At 36.8% G+C, this 26,507-nt stretch overlaps 1 protein-coding gene, 1 long non-coding RNA gene and 1 pseudogene across 2 annotated transcripts; 1 reads left to right on the forward strand and 2 right to left on the reverse strand.

The window, feature by feature from the left end:
- Window positions 1-2,288: 2,288 nt before the first annotated feature.
- On the reverse strand, window positions 2,289-3,577 carry LOC121237229 (protein adenylyltransferase SelO-like). The gene is made up of 3 exons (XM_041133904.1): window positions 3,339-3,577; window positions 2,965-3,057; window positions 2,289-2,856 (listed from the first exon to the last, which is right to left on the reverse strand). Exons 1-3 carry the CDS (start codon window positions 3,575-3,577, stop codon window positions 2,289-2,291), a joined length of 900 nt encoding a protein of 299 aa, XP_040989838.1.
- A 15,851-nt stretch (window positions 3,578-19,428) lies between these two features.
- LOC121238353 lies at window positions 19,429-19,827 on the reverse strand (annotated as a pseudogene).
- Window positions 19,828-21,377: 1,550 nt separating this feature from the next.
- On the forward strand, window positions 21,378-22,699 carry LOC121238362. The gene is made up of 2 exons (XR_005935109.1): window positions 21,378-21,587; window positions 22,331-22,699. It is a non-coding gene; the product is annotated as an uncharacterized LOC121238362 (long non-coding RNA).
- Window positions 22,700-26,507: the final 3,808 nt, after the last annotated feature.

The following is a 26,507-nucleotide window of genomic DNA, read 5'->3' on the forward strand; positions in this document are numbered from 1 at the left end:
CGTATGTCTTACATTATTTTTGACAAAAAGAACTGGGTTGGTTGGATCTAATTAACATATTGAATTAATTAGAGCAAATATATATATATATATATATATTTGGAAAAGGGAAATATAAAGATCGATCATTGCTTCTAATTTTGTTTAACTTTTTTTCACTTTCCATTTATTATGATCTGTCAATTTCTGATGTCTCATTCATGCATAGGGATGTTATGGTACGAGAAGCACTTCTCTGCATTGTTTGTGAAAGGAAGAGATGAAGTAGACTTTTACGAGAGGCAGCTGAGAAACAAACTGTGGAAAGCTGTACAAATTCTGTTTGGCTAATCTATCTGTAATAGAGTTTCAAAATGTTTTGTGAGTTGAAATCACTTTGATATGATTTGATTTGTAATTTTTTTATTATATCATATTTATTATTAATTTATATATTATATATTTTTTTTTATTGTTGTATATCATATTATTGGTGCATCCTAAATGATGTTAATTAATGCAATGTGCAGACAACGAATTATTGGAAACGTTTACATTACGCCATTAATTTATGGATTGTGGTGGCAACGTACTCGTGGCGACGTTTATATAAACATCGTTAATTTATTCAATGTGTCACTAACGTATTATTAGTGGCATTTAAATAAATGTTCCTAATTTATAAGATGCGTCGGCAATATAATAGTAGCGACGTTTATGATAACACCGCTATTTTAATTAGTGGCAATATTTATATTAATGTCGTTAATTTAATAAATGTATCACAATGCACTATTAGTGGCGTTTAAATAAATGCCGCCAATTTATATGATATGTTGACACTGTACTAGCAGCGACGTTTATGGTAACGTTGATATTTGAATTAATGGCAGCATTTAACTAAATGCCGTTAATTTATTCGATGTGTCACCAACATACTATTAATGGCGTTTAAATAAATGCCACCAATTTATATGATGCGTTGGCACTATACTAGCAACGGCGTTTATTGTAATGCTGCTACTTGTATTAATAGCGACATTTATCTAAACGCCGTTAATTTATTCAATGTGTCACCAATGTACTATTGGTGGCGTTTAAATAAATGTCGCCAATTTATATGATGCGCGGGCAACATACTAGCAGCGGCGTTTACTGTGATGCCACTATTTTATACAATGGAATGGCAACGAACTAATGGCGATGTATCGATAAACGTAGTTAATTTAGAAAAGCTGGCGGCATTTAAATAAATGCCTCTAAATTATATACAAACACTGCTAATGAATTTGTCAATTATCAGTTGAAAAAATGCCGGAATGGACAAATACCGACGACCCACTATCGGCGGTTGGCTACGCCGGCAAAAAATCTCTACTAATTAATTAGCAGCATTTTTTGAGACAGTTGATAGCGCATATCGAACGCCGGCAATTTTGTATTTTTTTGTAGTGGGGCCGAATTCAAACTAAACATTAACTAGGCTCATGGACCACTAAACCACTTTTTATTCATTGGGCCCAGCCCATTTAATGGGATTCACAACAAATTCTCCCCCTTTAAAGAACCTTGTCCTCAAGGTTCATTTTCACTAAACAACTTATATCAAGTGAGGTTGTGTATTCTGTGGCACCAATTATAAGTTTGGAAGCTAGATAGAATTGTGAATACATGTTTGACTTGTTAGCTTCGCCTTTCCCTAGCATTCTTGCACATCCGTAATAGCAAGGCTTAATCTGGTGAGTGAGATGATCAACCAAAAGATTTTGAGGCTTCCAATCCCTATGGCCAACTCTAATACCTGTGTGTACATAAGCCAGCTTGCAAAAAATTTGGAGGGTAACTCCCCTTGCATGACGTATGTAGCTTATATTAGCACCAGATTTACCAATTACAGAATCGACATATAATAGAGGACTTTGCATGTCTTGCATAACCTTCGTATCCACTAGTTGTTGTGGCCACCCAATTGACGAATGAAGCCCCACAAAAGCATCTCTTCTATACGTAGGAGGCCCTTGAAGATGCTTGTTGTCCGCAGGAGGTATTTCAGCAGGATGGTAATAATTTTGAGTAGGAGGGCCCTAGGATTGGTGTGGAGGAACCTCTTGATTAGCTTGTACATTTGGCAGTTTCATTTGAGTTTCAAAGACCCTAACAATATTGTGGTCAACCAAGAACTTCATGAGATGATTCAGAATCAGTCGTACTGCTTTGTGCACACCAAAGGGTTCCCCTTATATCTCAATTGACTCTTTATCATTTATCAACTGGGCAGTCGATAGAGTTGATGTGAACTTTCCAATGTTCTATAGTCCCATATCAAGCTGATTTGCAAAATAGTATCTTCTACCAGGAAGATCTGTTGTATTCGGTGTGTAACTTAGATCAAAAGCATCCAAAAATCCAAAAGAACCATAATCAATGCTGAGACCCCAAATACTCATATTGTCAGTATTTAGTACACCATGTGTAAAACCAACCCCCTGCCAACTCGCACTCAAGGTAGCAGTACGCTCAGGAACCTCCACTGCCCAAGTTGCATACGTGTTTGATGTTAGATCCACAACAGAATGACCCTCGTGGTGTTTGCCGAAGGATAAACTCTCACTTCTATTCATGTTTTCTATACGAGGAAAATGGTGCCTGATTACATAGTCAGCCAAGGCGCGAATGATGCCAAGTTCCCTTTTCCTTCTAGAGGTATGTATTTGGTATAATCCAAAGATTATGAAGGATTGAGCAACTCTGCAAACAATTGCTCGAGGTTTTTCTTTTAGATTGTCACCATAAAAAATGTCTCTTGTCACATATTTTCCTATTGTGACAAGATACAGGGCACGAGTCGTTGGAATTCCTTGACCATGCCTTGCTTCACTGCAAAGGAATTCCCTAATGCTAATACAAAGAATTGCAACACCATCTGCAACTTGACTGTAAAGAGTCCTCCCCGCTCCCTCAAACTACAGTTCCTATCTTTCAGACCTTGAATTGATTATCTCTCCAAGCGTTATTGCTCGACCATCATCCAGTTGTCCAAAAGCTCCAAGAAGTGATGCCTCGCCCAAGGACAGAGGCCTAGGTCGTTCCATCCCATGAGTTTTTGAGAGGGAGTAATAACACCATCAACACCAAGCTTGCTTAAGTAACTACAAAAAATCTCCTCAAACATTTCATCGAACAACTGCCAGGCCACACGAGCACACCTAACAACATTAACCACATGGTCCATTGTTGCTCCACCCTTTCCCGTGCGTACACCCAACTCAAAACTCTGGAAATTCCTCTAGTTTGTATCACCAGTACCACTCCCCTCTAGTTTAATCAGACCATGAAAAGCATCCCAAAATTTCACATACCTGCGGACCATTTTTTCAAACACAGTTCTACTCCCACTTCGAATCTTTGAGCAAGTAGAAGCAATATCTACATCAAAGGTCTCCCATCCTCTATCAAAAGGCTCTAACACACCCCTCAGCAACAATATATCAAGCAAAAAATGAGCCAAAAAATTCATACCCATTAATCTCTTCATATCGATAACTTCCATTCGATCAACTTCAGCTAGCATGTCTTCACCATCTTCACAAACAACCATAACTTTGGCAACCCAATTGAGATCCAACGGCTCAATTTGATCGTTGGAAACAGAGTTGCTTCCACTGACGAAAACGTAAGAGTCATCAACCCCGTTGTTCTCTCTAAGCAGATCCTAGTAGCTACCCTTTTTCTCAACATCACCTTTTGGAACGTCGCCAACATTGCACAAGTCCACATCCGCGGTCATTGTTATAAAATGGAACGAAGCTGAAAAGCCCTTCGAGTCATCCTCAGAAAGAGCCACCAAAAACTCATCGACCTCCATCGTTGCTACCTTTTCTTTTCCTTTCTCCACGATTACATCTTCATCCTTTGCTCCATTTTCGACACCATCAAGAGTTACGGCCATATCTACACTATTTTTTTTTTTTACGATTCCATTTTCTTCCTACACTATCAATGATTGTGAATCGTCGATTGAAGCCATAACTGCTTCCTTCTCTTCCGCTAATTTTTTTGAGCCGAAGTTTTCACCAATTGCGAAATTTCCTCTAGGACACTCAACAATAGACTTAGATTCTTCTTCGTCCACCTGGTATTCAACAACTAGTGACCTCCGTTTCCTAACCTTTAATCTCACTAATTTTTCCATTACATCGTACTGATTAGTAATATTGTTCTGCCTTACTACCCAATGAAGCATCATATCTATCAAGTTGTTAAAACTGTTATTAAACCCCTGAAGACTCTTTTCATTAGCATTTACTGGCCGTTGTAAGGCCTCTTGTTGCTACTCAAAAAATAGTTTGTCCTCGATCGTTGGCTCTAGATACCAATTGTTAGGATTCCAATGAAAAGAACAGTTATACAAACAGTAAAAGAAGAATTGAGAACAAGAGAGATGAAGATAATGGCTATGTCTTGGGATATTTGCTCCAATTCCTCCCAAATGAAATTAACAAATTGTTTCAGCCAAATATTCTCGATACCCACAATGATTCCCTCCTCTCCCTCATATACTAGCAGATGATCTAATTCAGTCTAGTCAACTAAGGCCAGGGGCCAAATTCTAACTAAACATTAACTAGGCCCATGGACCACTAAACCACTTTGTATTCATTGGACCCAGCCCACTTAATGGGATTCACAACAAAAGCATTCAAACTAGATATTTTTGAAATGTATCCATTTCCATCAGGTTTAATAAGGGAAAAATCTCTCCTCTTTGCCACAACCGATGGAGCAGGAATGATGGTGTGCAACCATCAAAAGAATGATCGAGACCCCTGTCTAGGTGAATGACGGCCAGCCTACCAGATGTTAGGGGCCCTCTTATAGATGGCTCATGAATGGGACAAGAAGGTCTTGTCTCATTTTAGATATTTGTAGACTTTTTTTTTTTAAAGGAGATATTTGTAGACTTGTAGTTACAGAAGAGGCAAGAATTGTGTATTGAACTCATTGGGTTTGTGCTAGCCTCGCATCATGGGCGCTTTTAAATATGAGTCATTAATTTACTAGGTTGACAGTTGTTGAGGAAATTGATCACTCACAGTAGCACTCCACTACACAAGCACGACACTCCACTGCACAAGCATGGACTGCAGCAGAACAGAGCAAGGACATGAAGGGAGCACTGCAGCAGGACCACTAAGGCAAATACGAGTGGACACAGAATACTGAGCAATAAAGAATATTCTTGTAAAGGGACAGGTGTTATAAATCCATAGGATAGGTTGATGTAAAGTTTGTCTATATATATTGATTGTAAATGCACTCAGAATCAATGAGAAAGAAGAGGCATACGACATTGAGGTTTCCTTTAGAACTTTTGTCAAACATTCTGTGGGCATGATTCTCCATAACTCAATATGGTAATCAGAGCCTCTTGACTCGCGTCTACCTTTTTCTTTTTTCTTTTTTTTTTTTCTCATTCTTCTATGGTATATGAAAATCATTAATCACTCACCCATCTTCTCTATGGCTAGTTCCGATTCTTCTGATGTCTCTTTCATCACCACGCAACCCACCACCATCAACATAAAATTGTCTATTGATAATTACCTCTTGTGGAAGGCTCAAATGGTGCATTTCCTCAAAGGTCATCAACTCTTTCATCATGTGAAAGGCTCATGTGATATGCCTCCTCCTCTTTGATGGAGTTGAAAATCTAGGTTATGTCAAATGGGTTTTGACTGACCAGATCATACTATCTGCGTTAAACTCTTCCCTGACCGAGCAAGTACTAGCCCGGGTATTGTATTGCTCTACTTCACGTGAAGTCTGGTCTCTTCTTCGTAGTTTGTGGGCATGATTCTCCATAACTCAATAACAGTGATCTTGTAGATAGTGACGTTTTAAGGGTTTAATATTTATTGCTCGTTAAGAATAATGCTATTTTTATATTTTATTTTATTTAATTATTAAATAAGTAATTATTAGTATATTAATATATTTTTTTATATTTTTATAAAATATTTTAAAATGATAAAAAAATATAAATTAAAAATAAAAAAAATAAAAAACCAATTTTAACCTAACAATAACTTGCAGTGGACAGATATAAGCGGCAGAGTTGCACTGCTCGCTCGTTAATGCACATAATATCTCTCGTTTTAAAACTTTAAATTTAGCCAATAATTTGAGATCATTCAAATGCTACGGTCTCTCAAGATCTAAATAAATATTGTCCTTTTTTAAAGAAAAAATTTACATTTTATCTTTTATATTACTCGATAATTTTTACTTTTTTATTTAAATATATATTGATGTCTAAAGATAAATATTTAAATAAAATAATAAAAGTGACAAATTATGTATTGATGTGTAGTTCAGATATGATATGATAATTAACAATTTTCTTTTTTTAATGCTTGAACTAGAAAGTAGAAAGTTGGGCGATCTTCTTTTTGCCGAGAGTAAATTTATTCAATATTTATTATTATTATTTTATAATATGATATTAAATAATATATTTATAAATAAAATATAATAAATAATATCTAATTATCTAATAAAATTACGATAGGATAATGAGAATTTAAATAAGGTAGCATTACTTTTCTGTCAAACCTTACTTCATGCACCGATCGTAAATCGTAAATCTTCCACCGTAATCAAACATTTCGACATCAAGACCTAATCGCCAACGTTCCATATACAACTGCTATTTGCAACAATGACGTACGACACGTTTTTCCATGCAGGCACGATGGTAAGTTGGTAACTTAACCTCTTGTTGACGAAGATGCCTAGAGCGCTTGCACTTTTTTTTCTTTTTTTTTTTTAAAGAAAGAGACAAGAAGAGCACTGGCATTTATTTTTTTACATGCATTTTGAAAGATTAATTTTACATATTAAAAAAAATTCTCATATTAAATTATGTATTTTTAAACTAAATAATAATAAAATATTATTATTTATTTATTTTATTAAAATTATTATTTTTATATATTTTACAATTAGTATAATGTGTTCAAAAATACCAATTCTATATATTTAAATATTATCAATTTCATATATCCAAATGACCAATTTTATCAATAAATATTAATATGTATTAAAAAAATACTTTGTATCATCAAATTAATACAAATTTCATATATCAAAATCTCTTAATACAAATTCCACAACGTTGATTTTAATAGGTAGGAGAGAGAAAAAATAATAAAATAATATTTGGAGAATTTGAAGAAATACTATTCATAGTTGTGTAAAATTTTGAAAATGCATAATCTAATCTAAACCAATTTAGAGAGATATTATGCAAATATGAAAATAAATATAAAGATGCATAAGTCATTGCTAATGCTCTAAGGTTACGTTTGGATAGTGAAGTGATTTTTTATGATCTGTTAATAGTAATAAAAAAATAGTAAAAAAATAATGATAAATATTGAACAATAGTGAATTGTCGTAAAAAGTAATAAAAAATATATGAAAAGTAATGATAAAATATTGAATAGTCAAATCACTACACTACTCAAAGACAGCTGACTCTAGACCTCGTATGAATTCAAAACTCACCTCACCTCAGCTCATCTCATCCCATCATTATAATTTTATCAAATTTTCACACAAAATATAATAAATAATTCAACTTTTTCAAATCTCAAAATAACTTTCTTAAATTTTCACACAAAATATAATAAACAATTCAACTTTTATTTTATTATTCACAAACCATATCAACTTATTTTGGAAGCCACCACTCCTAAAAGAAACCACCACTGTAAGACCCAGCTCACTGCCATCCAAGCACGTGGTTCACGGTTCCATAAACTGTCACACGGGTTCACGCCTTTGTCCCTTGTTCACGTTCTTATTTCCATTTTCATGCATGTACGTGTATCATTTTCCTCTAGGTTTTATCTCTTTACTATTTTTATCTTATATATATGTTAAACATCTTCAACTCTAGACTAAACGCCGCTCATTTCTCCTCTTCACAGAAGGCCATCGTTTCTCTGCAAAACACCAAACCGAAGGCTCAGTTTGCAACTAGTAAACCGCCACCCCAAGCCGTTCGGTCCTTACCCTCCACCACGAAACTCAGTCCAGGCTTCACCATCGTGCTCAGCCGTACAAAGCTGCCGCCTAGCTTCCCCATGGCCAAGCCCTGCCTTCCTCTGTTTTGGTAGCCGAAACAGAGCAGTTCAGCCCCTTAAGCCACTGCAATCTCCTCTTTCGAAAGCTCCTCCTTGTGGTGACCCCACAGAAACTGCAGGCGAGGACTCCCCATCACCCCGGCCCGCCGCATGCCGCCTCAGTTTTTCCCACGGTAAGCTCACGCCATTTCTAGTTGGGGGTCCTTTTCTCTCGGTCTCTCCCTCATTCTCTCACCGTGTGCCTCTCTCACTCGTCTATCACTCTTGCTCTCGCAGCCAGTGACCAAGCGCCACCCCCATCCGCCGTAGCCAACCACCAGCTCCACGCCGTCGTGCCCCTACCTCTCCGTAAGTGCTTCAGCTGCACTGTATGGAGTTTTCTTTTTCTGGTGTACACATGGATAAATATATATATATATATATATTGATAACTCACGTTATTCTAATAGTAGGAAATATTATTACCCTTTTTACCCCTTTTAGTATCTCCTTCCAGATTTATTTGTTTCGGGTGTGTAGTTTAATGAGTTTATATTATGTACTTTGGGTTTGAAATCATGAAGATATTACGTGGATTGTAGAGTATGTTTTTATTTAGACGTAGACGTGTGGAGTTATATTGTTAAGTTGGTTTTTGTAAGAGACTGATTTTTTTTTTTATGGAATATTTATTATGCAATTACTGATGAAATATTTTGAAGTGAGCGGTAAGTACAAAATCTTATTTTTGAATCCTTTTAAAAGAACTTTTTTTTTTTTTTATTCGAACACAAGTATTATTTTCTACTTATGATGATTTTGATATAATTATATTATTTAGTATTATAAATTATAGTAAGATCTCTATAGTAAATAAGTTAGAATTAAATGTTTTAGTCGAAGATATTAAGTTGGATATTGATGAGTTAGAAAGTGATGTCGGTATTTCAGGAATAATGAGAATTTTGGGTTTGAGGAATTAAAGAATGGATTATTTTAGAAGTTTTAGGCTTGAATATCGAAATACGAGATTTATCGGAAATTTATGGAAATTTACGTGATTATCTTATAGGTGAAGATCAATATTTCTTCGGTACTTTTGAGGAAATTTTTGAAAAGCTAAGAAGTCCAGGTAAGCGGGGTTCCTATGCTAGATTTGCATAAAAAGAAATGAACTGAGTTTGGTTTGTAAAAATGTGCATATTGTTTTAAAAAGAAAAGTTGAAAAACAACCTCAGTTTATGTTTTGCATTCACTCATGAGATATGTATAAAAGAGAAAAGAAATGCTTTTGACATGAAAAGTGTAGACATGAGCAATATTTGACATGCTTCTGAAATATGCAAAAGAGCGAATATGATATCATTGAGATTTTTATACATGTGATATGAAATGATTTGGATATGTTTTTGATCAAATGGAAATGATATGAACATGTTTCGCACGTGTTTTGATATGATATGGATATGATAAATCTTTAGCATACTTATCTATTCTGAATCTGATACTGAATATGGTTCTGATATGATGATACTGGTTCACGTGATATGGTTGGTACCAACATGATATGATATGATATGAGTGCACCCACTTTGGAAACAAAGTGGTCTTTTACGTGTTCTTTCCTGTGTGCACCCTCAGGGCTCCGAGATTGAAAAATGGGAAGTTTCACAACCTGATACTGCCTAGTTTGGTCACCGGGGATAGCACAACCCTACCACAAGGATTAAACATGATATATTACATGATATGATATAATAAGATGAAGATGTGCAGTTACGTTATGCCAAATCGGTTTTTGAATATGAAAATGGTTTATGAGTATGAAAAGATTTAAAAATCGCTCTGATTTTTCTGATAACACATTTTGAGATGTGCATATGAAAACGAAATGTTTTATTTCTGCATACCAAACTTTCTAAACATGGCTCATGTTTACATACTAGTATATGTTCTCTGCTTATTGAGTTGTGGATAACTCACCCCTTTTCTTCTTATATTTTCAGATGACATTGATTGCCTAGCTGGGGATCAGGATTAGAAATTGGAGCTTGTCTAGATATGGATAGAAGGTTGAGTTCCATTATTAGATAAAGGGTATAATTTGAGAAATTGAAATATTTTGAGTCGTTTGGACCTATTGAGATTTAAAGATGTATCGTTTTGTTTCGTTGAGATTATGGGAAAATTTTGGACCCATTTGCTTTATGTTATTTGTAATGATTACTTATGGAGTTTGTATTGTGGTTATTTGGATAATATGAGATTGTGTGCTATTTATGAAATCCTTGGAGTTTTAGGTGCTTGGAGAGACAGGTTGGTAAGTGACATGTAGTAATTCTCCAACCCTTCCGGGTATGGGGTGTTACAGTTGGTATCAGAGCCAGGTTTGAGGTACTACAGATTATAGAGTGTAAGATTTTGGAGGATAGATAGGCTTTAAGAAATCATTTCTAGATTGGATGTGATAGATAGTGGAGCGGGCTATAAGGAACAATATCATAGGTATTCGAGGTCTTAAAATTTGCAAACTTTAGGAATGATTTTGACGTGTAGGATTTTACAGGTCTATGAGTTGAATTCATGTTGTTTGTGGTTTGGTTTGATTTTGGAGACTTTTTATTAAATAGATTTGATGGCCTTAAAGTTTTAGACTTTGGAGATTAATCATTACTACTGTTGCGCGTACTTCTTTTCTCTTTATTACAGGATGTCACCTCATCGTCGAGAACGAAATATGTCAGATTTGAACGTGAACAAGAACGAAAGGGGAGCAAACCGGAGTGCTTCTGAAGTGCTACAAGCAGCAGCTCATCTGTTAATAGACGATCTCGCGCAAAATCCCGTGGGTCGCCAGCGCAACTTTAATGAAGGAGGTTGTAGCATAGAACAGTTCAATCGGATGCACCCCCTTCATTTGATGGGAAAGGCAAACCAACCCTAGCTGAAGATTGGGTGCAAGATATTGAAGAGATATTGCGGGTGTTAACCTGCACAGATGAACAAATGGTGGCATATGCAACATTCAAACTGACCTGTGAAGCAAAAAGATGGTGGATCTCAGAAAGAACTATCCGAGAAGCAGGGGAACATAAATAGTCAGTTGGCCACATTTTAAGCAGATTTTTCTTGAGCGATTTTTTCCAAGCTCGGCTCGAGAGGATAAGGCAATGGAATTTGCCACTTTGGTGCAGGGATCCATGACGGTGCACCAATATGCAGCTAGATTCATTGAATCATCCCGTTTTGCTGCGTATCTGATTCCTGACGAAGAAAAGAAAGCGCGTAAATTCGAACAAGGGCTAAATGAAAAACTTTATGAACGAGTAGTGGGCTTCCAGATTCAGAATTTCTCAGAATTGGTAGATAAGGCCATAGTTTTTGAGTGAAGCCTTCAAAGGAGCGCTGCATTGCACGATTAGAGGAAGATGACTATTTCATCGGGGCCTCATTCTGGTATGGACCAAGGATCGTGGAAAAAGAGAAATGAAGGTAGTAGCTAGGGAAAAAGGATGGTTCAGGGCACCCAACAAGCATATCAATGTAGGACTTGCAACCGAGTACATGCTGGAGTGTGCAAGAAGGAAGCGGGACTATGCTACGGCTGTGGCAAATCGGGTCACTATCTCAAGGACTGCCCTTTGCAATTGGATAGCAACAGGCCTCCACCACCACCTAGGACAGAAGGGATAGTGCGAGGCAACATCCAGCGTACTACTGTGCCTACAAGGGTTTTTGCTCTGACACCTGGAGAGGCTGAGGATAGGAATGATGTGATCACGGGTATGACTTCTTTGTTATGTTTTAAGATATTAATTTGTGGATTGAAGTTAAGACTTGGAAATTTTAGTTCATGAATGATGTTGATTGTGACCACAGGTACTCTTTCTTTGTTTTCTAATAATGCCACTGTCTTATTTGATTCGGGAGCGACACATTCGTTTGTTTCCATAACTTATGCTCGATTTTGCACCTTAGAAACCGAAAAGTTAAAGTCCAAGTTAGTGGTCGCGACCCCAACAGAAAATTCGGTAGTCTGTGACGAGTTCCTACCAGGGTGTCCTTTATCAATTGAGGGAAGATTGATGCCAGCAGATTTGATAGTGTTTAACATGATCGGGTTTGATGTAATTTTGGGTATGGATTGGTTGGCTTACTACCATGCCAGCATAGACTGTTTTAAGAAGGAAGTGGTATTCAGACCCCTAAAAGAAAGTGAATTTCGATTCACAGGTTCGAAAGTGAGGATGTATCCACCTATCATATATGCCGTTCAAGTTGGGAAATTGTTACGAGATGGTTGTCAGGGATTCTTAACCTGCATGGTAGAAGCACCAAAAGAGGAGTTGAAGTTAGAGCAGATACCTGTGGTGAGGGAATATCCAGAGGTTTTCCAAGAAGATTTACCTGGACTCCCGCCCGAGCGGGAAGTAGAGTTTACTATCGAACTAGTTCTAGGCATAGCACTCCTTTCAAAAGCACCTTATCGGATGGCATCGTCTAAGTTAGTAGAACTCAAGGAACAATTGCAAGACCTGTTGGATAAGGGTTTTATCAGGCCCAGTGTATCACCTTGGGGAGTTTTAGTCCTCTTTGTGAAGAAGAAGGATGGATCGATGAGGATGTGTATTGACTATAAGGAACTTAATCGTGTGACCATAAAGAATAAGTACCCGCTACCCCGTATAGAGGATTTGTTTGATCAGCTTCAGGGCGCTCAGGTATTTTCAAAGATTGATCTTCAATTGGGTTACCATCAATTGAAGATTAGAGCAGAGGATGTAGCTAAGACGGCTTTCAGGACCCGTTATGGCCATTATGAGTTTTTGGTCATGCCTTTTGGCCTGACTAATGCCCCAGCAGTATTCATGGATTTGATGAACAGGGTATTCCATGAATTTTTGGATAAGTTTGCAATTGTTTTTATTGATGATATATTGGTATATTCTAAAAGCAAATTTGAGCATGAGGAACATTTGAGGTTGGTACTTGGGACACTCAGAGATAAAAAGTTGTTTGCTAAATTGAAAAAGTGTGAATTTTAGCTTGATTCAATCGCATTTCTGGGGCATGTAGTTTCGAAAGATGGCATTTCAGTGGACTCGGGAAAAGTGGAGGCAGTGGTTAATTGGCCGACACCGAAGAATGTTCATGAGGTTAGAAGTTTCTTGGGATTGGGGGGTTATTACTGTCGATTCATTGATGGTTTCGCCAAGATAGCAGTTTCTCTCACAGCACTCACCAGGAAAAATAATAAGTTTGAATGGAAAACAAAGTGTGAAGGAAGCTTCCAGGAGTTGAAATGAAGATTAGTGACGACTCCGGTGTTAACAGTCCCCACAGCTAGAGGGGGGTTTGTAGTTTATAGCGATGCATCAAGGCTTGGTTTGGGGTGCGTATTGATGCAACATGGGAAGGTTATAGCATACGCCTCACGCCAGTTGAAAGCGTACGAGTAGAATTATCCCACGCATGATCTGGAGCTTGAGGTAATCATTTTTGCACTTAAGATTTGGAGACACTATCTATATGGGGAAAAGTGCAAGATTTATACAGATCACAAAAGTTTGAAATATTTTTTCACCCAAAAGGAATTAAATATGAGGCAGAGGAGATGGCTCGAGTTGATCAAGGATTATGACTGCACCATCAATTGTCACCTAGGCAAAACTAATGTTGTAGTTGACGCCTTAAGTAGGAAGTCTATGGGACCAGCAGTTGCAGCACTTACCACTCAACATAGGTTGTTAATGGACCTAGAAAGAGCTGGTATTGAGGTTATCACTAGTGATACAAGTACTTTCTTGGCTAGTTTGATAGTTCAACCAACCTTAATAAATAGAATCAAAGCTGCTCAGAAGGTGGACTTAGGGTTGGTGAAGCTAGTGGAAGAAGTCAGGAACGGGGACAAATCTGACTTTAGCGTTTTCGAGGATGGAGTTTTAAGGTTTAGGGGTAGATTATGCATGCCAGCTAATGAAGAACTGAAAAGGGTAATTCTTGAAGAAGCACATCGTTCCTTATATACAATTCATCCGGGGAGTACCAAAATGTATCGGGACTTGAGAGTCTTTTTGGTGGAATGGCATGAAAAGAGAAATTGCTAAATTTGTGGAACAGTGCCTAACTTGCCAACAGGTGAAGGCAGAGCATCAGAAACCAGCAGGATTATTACAACCACTCCAGATTCCAGAGTGGATGTGAGAGCATATCATCATGGACTTTGTGACAGGCCTACCGAGGGCATTGAGCAGACAAGATGCTATATGGGTGATCGTGGATCCCTTAACAAAAGCTGCTCATTTTATACCCATTAAAGTCTCTTATAAATTGGACAAACTAGTTGAGTTGTATGTACGAGAGATAGTGAGGTTGCATGGGGTACCGGTATCCATTGTGTTGGATAGAGACCCTCGTTTCACCTCCAAGTTCTGGCGAAACTTACAGGAGGCAATGGGTACTAAGTTAAGCTTCAGTACTGCATTTCACCCTCAGACAAATGGACAGTCAGAAAGAACCATTCAAATCTTGGAAGATATGTTGAGGGCATGTGTGATGGATTTTAAGGGAACTTGGATGCAACATTTGCCATTGGTCGAGTTTGCCTATAATAATAGTTTCTAGGCTAGCATTGGGATGGCACCTACGAGGTTTTGTATGGCAGAAGGTGTAGATCTCCATTGTATTGGGATGGAGTAGGTGAAAGGAAACTTTTAGGACCAGAGATTATTCAGCAGACTACAGAGAAGATAGATATCGTTCAGGCAAGAATGAAAGCATCTCAAAGCCGACAAAAGAGTTATGCAGACAAATGTTGCAGCCAATTGGAGTTTGAGGTGGGAGACAAAGTATTTTTTAGAATAGCACCAACGAAAAAAGTTATGAGATTTGGAAAGAATGGCAAGTTGAGCCCAAGATATATTGGGTCATTTGAGATTCTTGACCGGATTGGACCAATGGCTTACAGAGTAGCACTTCCACCTGCACTTGCGGGAGTGCATAATGTATTACATATATCCATGTTGAGGAAATATGTTCCTGACCCAACGCACATTATTGACTATGAACCGCTTCAGATTCAGGAGGATATGACTTATGCGGAAGAACCAGTTTGGATTTTGGAAAGGAAAGAGCAAGTGTTACGGACTCGAACTCTCCCTTTTGTTAAAGTGTTGTGGAAAAATCATGCTTTTAGTGAAGCTTCATGGGAGTTGGAGGAAGAAATGCGAGATAAGTACCCACAACTCTTCGATGCGAATGTTGACATTTTAAAACAAATTTTGAGGACGGAATTTTTATAAGGGGGAGGATGTAAGACCCAGCTCATTGCCATCCATGCACGTGTTTCACGGTTCCATAAACTGTCGCACGGGTTCACGCCTTCGTCGCTTGTTCACGTTCTTATTTCCATTTTCATGCATGTATGTGTATCATTTTCCTCTAGGTTTATCTCTTTACTATTTTTATCTTATATATATGTTAAACATCTTCAACCCTAGACTAAGCGCCACTCATTTCTCCTCTTCACAGAAGGCCATCGTTTCTCTGCAAAACACCAAATCGAAGGCTCGGTTTGCACCTAGTAAACCGCCACCCCAAGCCGTTCGGTCCTCACCCTCCACCGTGAAACTCAGTCCGGACCTCACCATCATGCTCAGTCGTACAAAGCCGCCGTCTAGCTTCCCCGTGGCCAAGCCCTGCCTTCCTTTGTTTTGGTAGTCGAAAACAGAGTAGTTCAAGCCCTTAAGCCGCTGCAATCTCCTCTTCCGGAAGCTCCTCCTTGCGTGACCCCACAAAAACTGCCGATGAGGACTCCCCATCACCCCGGCCTGCCGCACGCCGCCTCAGTTTTTCCCACGGTAAGCTCACGCCATTTCCAGTTGGGGGTCCTTTTCTCTCAGTCTCTCCCTCGTTCTCTCACCGTGTGCCTCTCTCACTCGTCTCTCTCTCTTGCTCTCGCAGCCAGTGACCAAGCGCCACCCCCATCCGCCGTAGCCAACCACCAGCTCCACGCCGTCGTGCCCCCACCTCTCCGTAAGTTCTTCAGCTGCACTATATGGAGTTTTCTTTTTCTGGTGTACACATGTGTATATATATATATATATATATATATATATATGTATCGGTAACTCACGTTATTCTAATAGTAGGAAATATTATTACCCTTTTTACCCCTTTTAGTATCTCCTTCCAGATTTATTTGTTTCGGGTGTGTAGTTTAATGAGTTTATATTATGTACTTTGGGTTTGAAATCATGAAGATATTACGTGGGTTGTAGAGTATGTTTTTATTTAGAAGTAGACGTGTGGAGTTATATTGTTAAGTAGGTTTTTGTAAGAGACTGATATTTTTTTTACAGAATATTTATTATGCAATTACTGATGAAATATTTTGAAGTGAGCGGTAAGTGCAAAATCTTATTTTTGAATCCTTTTAAAAGAACTTTTTTTTTTTATTCGAACACAAGTATGATTTTCTACTTATGATAATTTTGATATAGTTATATTATTTAGTATTATAAATTATAGTAAGATCTCTATCGTAAGTAAGTTAGAATTAAATTTTTTATTCGAAGTTATTAAGTTGGATATTGATGAGTTAGAAAGTGATGTCGGTATTTCAAGAATAATGAGAATTTTGGGTTTGAGGAATTAAAGAATGGATTATTTTAGAAGTTTTAGGCTTGAATATCGAAATACGAGATTTATCGGAAATTTATGAAAATTTACGTGATTATCTTGTAAATGAAGATTAATATTTCTTCGGCACTTTTGAGGAAATTTTTGAAAAGTTAAGAAGTCCAGGTAAGCGAGGTTCCTATGCTAAATTTGCATAAAAAGAAATGAACTGAGGTTGGTTTGTAAAAATGTGCATATTGTTTTAAAAAGAAAAGTTGAAAAAACAACCTTAGTTTATGTTTTGCATTCACTCATAAGATATGTATAAAAGAGAAAAGAAATGCTTTTGACATGAAAAGTGTAGACATGAGCAATATTTGACATGCTTCTGAAATATGCAAAAGAGCGAATATGATATCATTGAGATTTTTATACATGTGATATGAAATGATTTGGATATGTTTTTGATCAAATGGAAATGATATGATAAATCTTTGGCATACTTATCTGTTCTGAATCTGATGCTGAATATGGTTCTGATATGATGATACTGGTTCACGTGATATGGTTGGTACCAACATGATATGATATGATATGATATGAGTGCACTCACTTTGGAAACAAAGTGGTCTATTACATGTTCTTTCTTGTTTGCACACTCGGGGCTCCGAAATTGAAAAATGGGAAGTTTCACAACATGATACTGCCTAGTTTGGCCACCGAAGATAGCACAACCCTACCACGGGGGGTTAAACATGGTATATGACATGATATGATATAATAAGATGAAGATCTGCAGTTACGTTATGCCAAAATGATTTTTGAATATGAAAATGATTTATGAGTATGAAAAGATTTAAAAGTCGCTCTGTTTTTTCTGATAACACGTTTTGAGATGTGCATATGAAAACGAAATGTTTTATTTCTGCATACCAAACTCTCTAAAAATGGCTCATGTTTACATACTAGTATATGTTCTCTGCTTACTGAGTTGTGGATAACTCACCTTCTTATTTTCTTATATTTTTTGATGACATTGATTGCCCAGCTGGGGGTCAGGATTAGAAATTGGAGTTTGTCTGAATATGGATAGAGGGTCGAGTTCCATTATTAGAAAAATGATATAATTTGAGAAATTGAAGTATTTTGAGTCGTTTGGACCTATTGAGATTTAAAGATGTATCGTTCTGTTTGATTGAGATTATGGAAAAATTTTGGACCCATTTGGTTTATGTTTTTTGTAATGATGACTTATGGAGTTTGTATTGTGGTTATTTGGATAATATGAGATTGTGTGCTATTTATGAAATCCTTAGAGTTTTAGGTACTTGGAGAGACAGGTTGGTAAGTAACATGTAGTAATTCTCCGACCCTCCAGGTACGGGGTGTTACAACTACTTTACTGATCATCCTCTTTATGAACAGAGTGACTTACATATTCAATTGAAGTATATTAATATTATGTATAAACGTGATGTTAATTCAACTCACATCCGACTAATTAAAATAAAAAAAAAAATTTAATTTTGCTCGGGTAGCTATCCATTTTTAAATAAAAACCTACTAATTTAGCAAAGTTAAACCGTATACTTGCTTAATTTATTTAACTTTTTGAGACCATCTTTACACAATATACAAACCCACTTTCTCCGCACCAGTGTTGTACTTTCATAGATTATGATATATATATTGAGTAATGATATCTACATAATATATTTTAAAATATATTTTATAATGCATATTGTAAGATAGAGATATTTTGATAAAATGATATTATTTTTATAAGTTATTTTACAAAATAAACTTTTTTTAAATATTATTATGTAAAATATTGTGAAAAGTTACTTGTGTTTATTATTTTTCCTCCTAAAATTATATTCATAAATGATTTTATAGTATGTTAAATTATAAAATTATTTATATTATAAAATAAAAGTTATTAAAATAGAGTAGTAACATACACGTGGGATGTAGTGGTATCATATACACGTCTTATTTTCCTTTTCTGACCTGAAATGTAATAACTTTATAATCATTAAATTATCTTTTATTTTTTTAAAAATCACAATAGCATCACCTCTCGTTAGTTATATATAAAATTTCATTATTGAAAAATGCTAGCCATATTTAAAAAAAAAAAAAATTACAAAAAACTTATTTCTCTACCTATCAATATATTAAAAATTATAAAATTTGATATTTAAAATCTAATTTAAAAAAACACTCATAAAACAAGTCTTATTTTAGTAAGTACATGCCTTGTTTTCTTTTTTGCTAAAATTTAGCCAAGATTTTGAAAATTTGAACGGTCTAAGAGCATCCGCATTGAGATGCTTATAACATCAAATTCCCCTAATTTTTAGTAAATTTTTTTTAACTTTTTGACAAAAATCTATTTTCATTCGGTTGCCTATTTTAGGGAAAGAGTTTAGGATTTGAATAGTGACTCCCTAAATATGGAGAGCTACTGTTTATTCCTAAATCAATTTTTACAAATATTTTATTCTAACTCATAAAACAAATTATTATTCCAATTATCTATATTTTCTCATGCTCACTTTTTGTTATATTTGAGATTTGAAAAAAAATGTCACCGTTAAGATGATTTATTTTTATTTTTTCTAAAAATTGACCATCTCAAAAAGTAAAACTTTAAACACAAGCGACTTTGCGCACCCGTCAAGCATGAGGCCCACAAAATGAAAACTTATTTCTTCTTTCCGCCCTTGGCAGCATCTGAGGCCTTGACTTCTTCACCCTAGGAATTTTCTTAGCCCTGTTCTTCATTTCCTTTAGCTGCTTCCTTGACTTTTCTACCTTGATATCAAGTTCATTCCTAATGAGCCTGTACTTGGGTTCATATTTTTTTGCATTCTGATCAGCAGAAGCATAAATTAACCCAAAACCAATTGATTTTCCACCTCCAAAACATAGATCGAGTTTGGGTCTTTTACTTCATACATCCTTGCCAACTTCTCCTTTAGCTCAGTCTTGAAAACATTGGGCCTTCCTGGATGAAGGACATCGACGACAAATTACTTTCGGGAAGGAGCCTGTTGGTCATGAACTTCCTAGTTTTGATAGTTACTGCCTTGTCCACCATTTTGGTCATTGAAGATCGACAATCCGACTAGCGTGCAAGGGCTATAGAGGCACAAGAACAAGCACAAGTACAAAGACAACAAACAACTCAGAGAGTTCATCTGTTCTATCCAGCTCTCCACTTCTTCTTTCGGGACATGGGCAAAGACTTCCTCATAAGTGAGAATCAATTCGTTTATAGCATCCTCCAAATTATCATTCATTTCCTTAGCGATTTTGATCTCATACTTGAGCTCGTGAAAGTGGTTGTTTAATCTTCTAAACTTGTTGATATTCTGCTGGTCTTCCCAAGTCGAAAAAAGGTTCGTCTTCATCAGTCTCCCCAGCACTAATTTGAGCAACAGTGGTGACTGGTGGCGCGTAAGGAAGGTCTCTCCAATACTTGTGTAAGTGTAAGCCGAAAGCTTCCATAGTTGGGCAAGAAGGTTTACAGGAGCCTTAATGGGTTTGCACTTTGCAGAGTAAATCAACCACTCTCAAAATTTTCTTGCCATTGAAGCTCAAGTCCAACTGCAGTATAATGAACCAAGCTGAATGCAGGAGAAAAATGGAACCAAGTTTTTCAGAAGTTTGCATCAATGGTCTATTCTCAATGCAATTTTCATTTTTTTTAATAGAATAAGTTTCAACCACCACGTCAGTCTGGGTGTGCAAGAGGTGCATGAAACTGACTGTACGTAGCAGTTCTCTACGAGAAAATATGATTTTTTTTTAAATATTATTGTTAAAAAAATTTGTTACAGATGAAAAATGAAAAATATAGGTATAATAAATAATTAAATAATTATGAAAATATGAAAAAATAAGTTAAAAATTTTCTTCTACTAAATAAAAAATGAGAAATTAAAGATGTATAAAAAAATCAGCAGAAAAAATAATAATAAAAATATTATTTTAATAAAAAGAAAAGAAATATCGAGTGAGATAGGATATTTTCATCCGTACGGGTGCTGTAATACAGACAGACTTGCGATTGGGGTGGCACAAAGTCATCCCTGCCTGCAGTACCATCCTCTCTAAGCATACACGTACCAGAGAAAAGTCACCCTAAGCCTAGACGGTAAACGTACCGAGACCGACTCACCGACCATGAACGACGACATAACCATAGAACCCCACCACAGCCCAAATCCTCAGAGGCTCCGAACATTCACTATACGCTTCTTCCACAACCACCATATCCACGTCACTCTCACTTCAACCCCCGCCGTCGTCCGTGCATGGCTCCGCAAATTCCGTCGCCTCGTCTTCACCCATATCCGCAGCCGCCGCCTCGTCGTCGGTCTCGGGGTCCAGTGGAACCCCTGTTATGCCTCGGCCGCCACTCTTCAGCTTTGCATTGGCCACCGCTGCCTCGTCTTCCAGCTCTTCCACGCGCCCCGCGTCCCCCGTTTCCTCCGCCGTTTCCTCTCCGACACCGACAACACCTTTGTTGGCGTCTGGAACCACAGAGACGAGGACATGCTCCTTGACTCCAAGCACGAGCTATCGGTCTCAAACCTCGTTGACCTTCGTCATGTGGTGGCCGCGACGAAGGGCTGGAGCAGGAGTCTCTCGATGGAGGAGTTGACAGGCCGTATTTTGGGTTTCAAGGACGTAAAGAAGCCCAAGCGGATTGGTAGGAGTGCTTGGGATAATTACTGGCTTTGCGAAGAGCAGGTCCAGTATGCAAGCGTCGACGCATATATTTCTTTCTCAATGGGAAAGGCTTTGAATGTGTGGAAATGGCCTGATTTGATGAGTTTTTGATGGTATGTTTTGGTATGGGTTTTGTTGGGGGCAGAATTGAACTTGAAATTTTTTGATGTTGCGCTTTTATCGCTACTTGACAAGTCTCTGTCTCTGTTCATGGACCGAATTCCACGTTGTTTTTGTTGTTAATCACCTAATTACTGTGTTAATAATGCATATGCTATCATGTAGTTATTTTGGTTTGTGCAACTAAACCAAGCCCTGCATTATTCTATACGACAACGCATCCTGCACAGAGAGGTTCCTTAACTCTATAGCCTATGAACTAGAGTGGGTTACAAGAATATTTAAATTTTGGCTTAGGGGTTGTTTCTTCTCCTGTGAAATACATTTTAGGTGACAAACTAGCCGATTTATTCACTACATGACCATATTGGACAAAACTTTTGTAAGGATGCTGATCATAGCTGTTGCAATATCCTGTGCAATGTGCATTATCTTTGTTTGGTGTTGGCAGCATGAATTCTGTTTTGCTTTTCTCCCACCCATTAGGACTATAAATCTGTCTCATTTGAACACATGGGCTTTTCAATTAATTGCTGCTGGTTATACATGACCCATTTGTTCCCTTAAAAAGTCCTGTTACATTCAACTCCTACGAACTTTTATTACTTAATTATAATTTGCTTATTGCTGCAATTACAGTAATGCTCTATCCTAATTTGGCATCATTTAACATCAAATTATTGCAACAAGCTTGTAGTGAAAGATAGTTGCTAGTTTACTTACTGGTTTTGAACTTGATGGAACAGAACAGAGCAGTTCAAACTAAAGATTGTTAAGGACTATTTAATCTTGGAGATGGAACCGACAAGGTAGTGGTGTGCATCTCGGGCTTTGATGCACTATGAGTCATGTATCATACTCAATATAATAAGTTTCATTTTCTTGTGTTAAAACTATGTTTTAGAAATATTACAGTTGTGATCTGTCAGAATTTGTGATAGTTTTAGGTTTATTGACGCTGTGCTATGGTGCTTGTAAAATGATAGAAACTTTATTTTGGATGGAGACTAGACTGTTTGATCCTTTATTATGTGTGATGTATAATGGTGCGTACATTGCTACTTATAAATTGTGTTGGCACATGGAAATCGAAGAAATACATGAAGATTTAGTCATGTATTCTTTAGTTTCCTCTTACTTGTGATTCCTTCATCGATGCGTTTCGCTACATGGAGATCATAGATGAGATGTTCACATCAGAGTTTGATCTTCAAAAGATGAACATCTTCAATAGAATTTATTCTAGTCTTCGCTCATTGCCCCATCAGTCTAGTTCATTTGATACTAACTCCTTTATTATTTGAGGCATTGTTACTTATAAAAAAAAAAATTATTTCAGGCATTGTCTGTATGTGAAAACTGTGAAGTGGTGGAATGTTGGTTGATCCGTGAGATTGTGATAAAGAGTGCTATGTTATTTTGCATTGCATATCTGTTTATCGTACCTTGATCGGGTATGGTCACTTGAGATTTTTTTGTCCAAAAACTTTGATTACACAAATTGGTATATCGATCTAAGTTCCAACAATTAAAGCAAAAATTACAATCCTCAGAAGCACTTTGCCACAATACCCTGTAGAATATGAAGTGTATTGTCCAAAGCCGAAGTCATTTTCTTTAGATTAAGCTTTTCTCAATATTGGCATCGTTCTCTTATACGATTCTTTTTCAAGGCAATTCTACAATGCCATCCCATATAAAGAAAAAATGGCCCGACAACCTAGTCATAGTATTCTGGCCTCCCTATATGGTTATAGATATTCTATTTTCAAGCTGGTGTGTAGGGTATACCATATATAACATTTAAATGGTAATATTTGATTCGTAAGATTCAAATTTAAAATTTTTCTTTTAAATCAAATTATATCCTGTAAGCACTTTATCCAGTGCTTTATACATCAACTTGAGAATAAAATTATAAATATATATATATATATATATCTTGTAAACTTGTATTCTCATCAGCTGTTTGACTCTCCATGTCAATTAATTTTTTAGTGAAAATATTTAATAACTTTGATGAAAACACAATTTTCATCCTCCAATTAATAAATATTGTATAGTTTAGCTTCAAATTAACTATTACTGACACAAGTACAAAATACCGAGTAATTAGAGAATGGACAATATTATTTTTTCAATATTTTTTTTAAGTTAGGGTAAAAAACTTTGAAAATTGTTTTATTTGAAACCAAGCAAAAGAAGGAAGCTTGCTAATATATTTGATGCTTTAGAAGCTAAAGCCCGTTCCCCATTTTGCTGAACGATATAGGCCCGTAACTAAAAAAAAACTCGGTCATTTGGTGTAAGAAGCCCAACACGACTGCACCCACTCACCCAGGAACTCTCTCTCTCTCTCTCTCTCACACTTGTTGTGCTTCTCGCGGGGCTGGACTTCAAACAAACTTGTCAACGTCCACGCTCTTCCAAATCCTAGGTTTCGGTTTTCCACACCAAATTCTTCGAGCTGGATAGGCATCGAGGAGACCACCACTACAACAACAACAACAACAACCACAACCACTACCAAGACTCACACTCCCACTCCTACCATCACTCTAGGGGTCCCTCTCGCTTCTCTGATGCACCTCTTGGGAACTTGAACCAGCACAACCGTTGTAGCCCCAACAGCTTCTGTGGAGGCAATCACCGACCCTTTGAGAGCCCTCCTCGCCACTCCCTTGACAGCTTTAGGGGAGGAGGCTTCAGGCCAAGGGGTGGCGCTGGTGGAGGTTTCGTCCCCAATTATAATCAGGAACCGCCTCTTTCGGGTTAGAAGCGAGGGTTCCCTTTGTCTAGCCTTGGAGGCTCTCCACTAGGTTTGCCCTTAGATTTTTGTGTTTGTGTCATATGTCTAAAAATTCTGAATTTTATGTTGCTCGTATTCGAGGAGCGTTTATGTGACGCATTACCAACTGGATTGTTTGGAGCTTTAATTTGTTTGTATTGTTAAATTGTTTGAAGAATTTGTATTTTTTTCCTATCACTGTTGGTTAATAGCTCTAGTCGATTTTTGGATGAATTCAGGATTTGCTTAGTGCATAGAGACTCATGGTTCAATGCAACATCGAAGTGATTTGCAGTTTGCTTTTTATTTTATCTATCCTATTGTGTTCCCTACATATCTACATTTTCAGTTTCTTTTCTCGTGTTTTCTCTTTTAGGGAATTTTGATGGAGGGAGTTTTGCCAAACTATTTGTTGGATCTGTTCCAAGGACAGACATCGAGGAAAATGTGAGTCAAATAATTCATATAGAAAATTGTGCTATGATATTTCTCCCCTGTTATCCTTTATTGTTTTAGTTATCTTGAAGATATCATGCTTATTTGATGTCAGATTCGCCTTTTGTTTGAAGAGCATGGAAATGTTATAAAGGTTGCTTTGATCAAAGATAAAAGAACTGGACAACAACAAGGTGTGTGTTAAAACTATTTTCTATGAAATAATTGTGATCCATGCTTATCTTATTTTAGGTCATCTGAGAGGCTAATGGAAGCAAGTGTAAGCTCATCTTCCATATCAGTTGATTTTGCAACAAGTGTCAGGCTTGTTGGTTTTGGTTGCGACCCTTTTTTGTGCCCATCCAGTCAAACAAGAAAGAAGGCAAGACATGTAAACCTACTAAAAACCAGCTTTTGTATATTAATCGGGATCTTGGAAGACAAACCAATCATGCACTTGCAATAGTAGCTGCCGAGGTGAAAGCATTACCCAACAAATCATTTGTAATGGAGTGTCTATTGTTGTAACTGTAGCGTGTTTAAGACCTAAAAAAGATCACACAGACGGCGTTATTATTAATATCGTGTTTCGCACAACTTTAGGTCAGGTTTCGACAACTCAAGTTTTTCGAAATGGACCTGCAAAAGATGGGAAAGAGTGTAACTGGGAGAGAGCAGCCTTGGGGCTGGGGAGTTTCTGATACCAAAGTTTGAAAGTATTCTTGAAAGTTTGTAAATAAGTGAAAGAGTTTAGGGATCAGAGAGCTTTCTCGTACCTGGAACTTACTATTTATACTGTGAGTTGGGGAAGGTGTAGATCGTCTTTGTCTCTACAGAGTTCGTGCCTCTTCTGTTGTTTTTGTTGTCAGAATTTTTTAATGCGGCGTGGTTTTACGACGACACCATAAATGTGGCGTGTAGCTCAGTAGTGACGCCATTAATGCGGCGTGATTTCCTAACTTTGTGTTTATCCCTTGTGAACCGTAAATGGTCTGATATTGATGGATCAAGGGTTGTCTGCATTTTCCGTTGTGCATAGTGCAAGTCTTTGGGATCTGAATGCGGCTGTGGAATGTCAGACTAACCAGTCTTATTGATTACTTGACTCTGTTTCCTGGTTGATGCTTTGCTACGCGGTCCTGGTGGCCTTTGAGCTGGGTATTAGGCCGAGGTCCAATGGGTTTTGTAAAGTGAAAAAAATTCCCTTAGACTGATCATTCTCCTTATGAACAAAGCGACTTACATATTCAATTAAAGTATATTAATATTATGTATAAACGTGATGTTAATTCAACTCACATCCGACTAATTAAAATAAAATAAAAACATTTAATTTTGCTATGGCAGCTAGCCATTTTTAAATAAAAACCTACTATTTTAGCGAAGTTAAACCATATGCTTGCTTAATTTATTTAACTTTTTGACACTATCTTTACACAATCTACAAACCCACTTTCCCCGCACCAGTATTTTACTTTCATAGAAAGAAATCCTTAAATTAGTGAAAATATGACTGTCCGAACAAAACAATTATTTTTAAATAGAAAGAAATCCTTTAGTCCGATCTCTTAAAAATATATTCTTACGTTATACTATGTTAAATTATAAAATTATTTTTATTATAAAATAAAAATTATTAAATTAGAGTAATAAAATGTACGTGGGATGTAGACTTGTAGTGATATCATCTACACGACTTA

This window comes from Juglans microcarpa x Juglans regia, chromosome 1D, assembly GCF_004785595.1.
Source record: "Juglans microcarpa x Juglans regia isolate MS1-56 chromosome 1D, Jm3101_v1.0, whole genome shotgun sequence".
In the NCBI taxonomy this organism is placed as follows: Eukaryota; Viridiplantae; Streptophyta; class Magnoliopsida; order Fagales; family Juglandaceae; genus Juglans; species Juglans microcarpa x Juglans regia.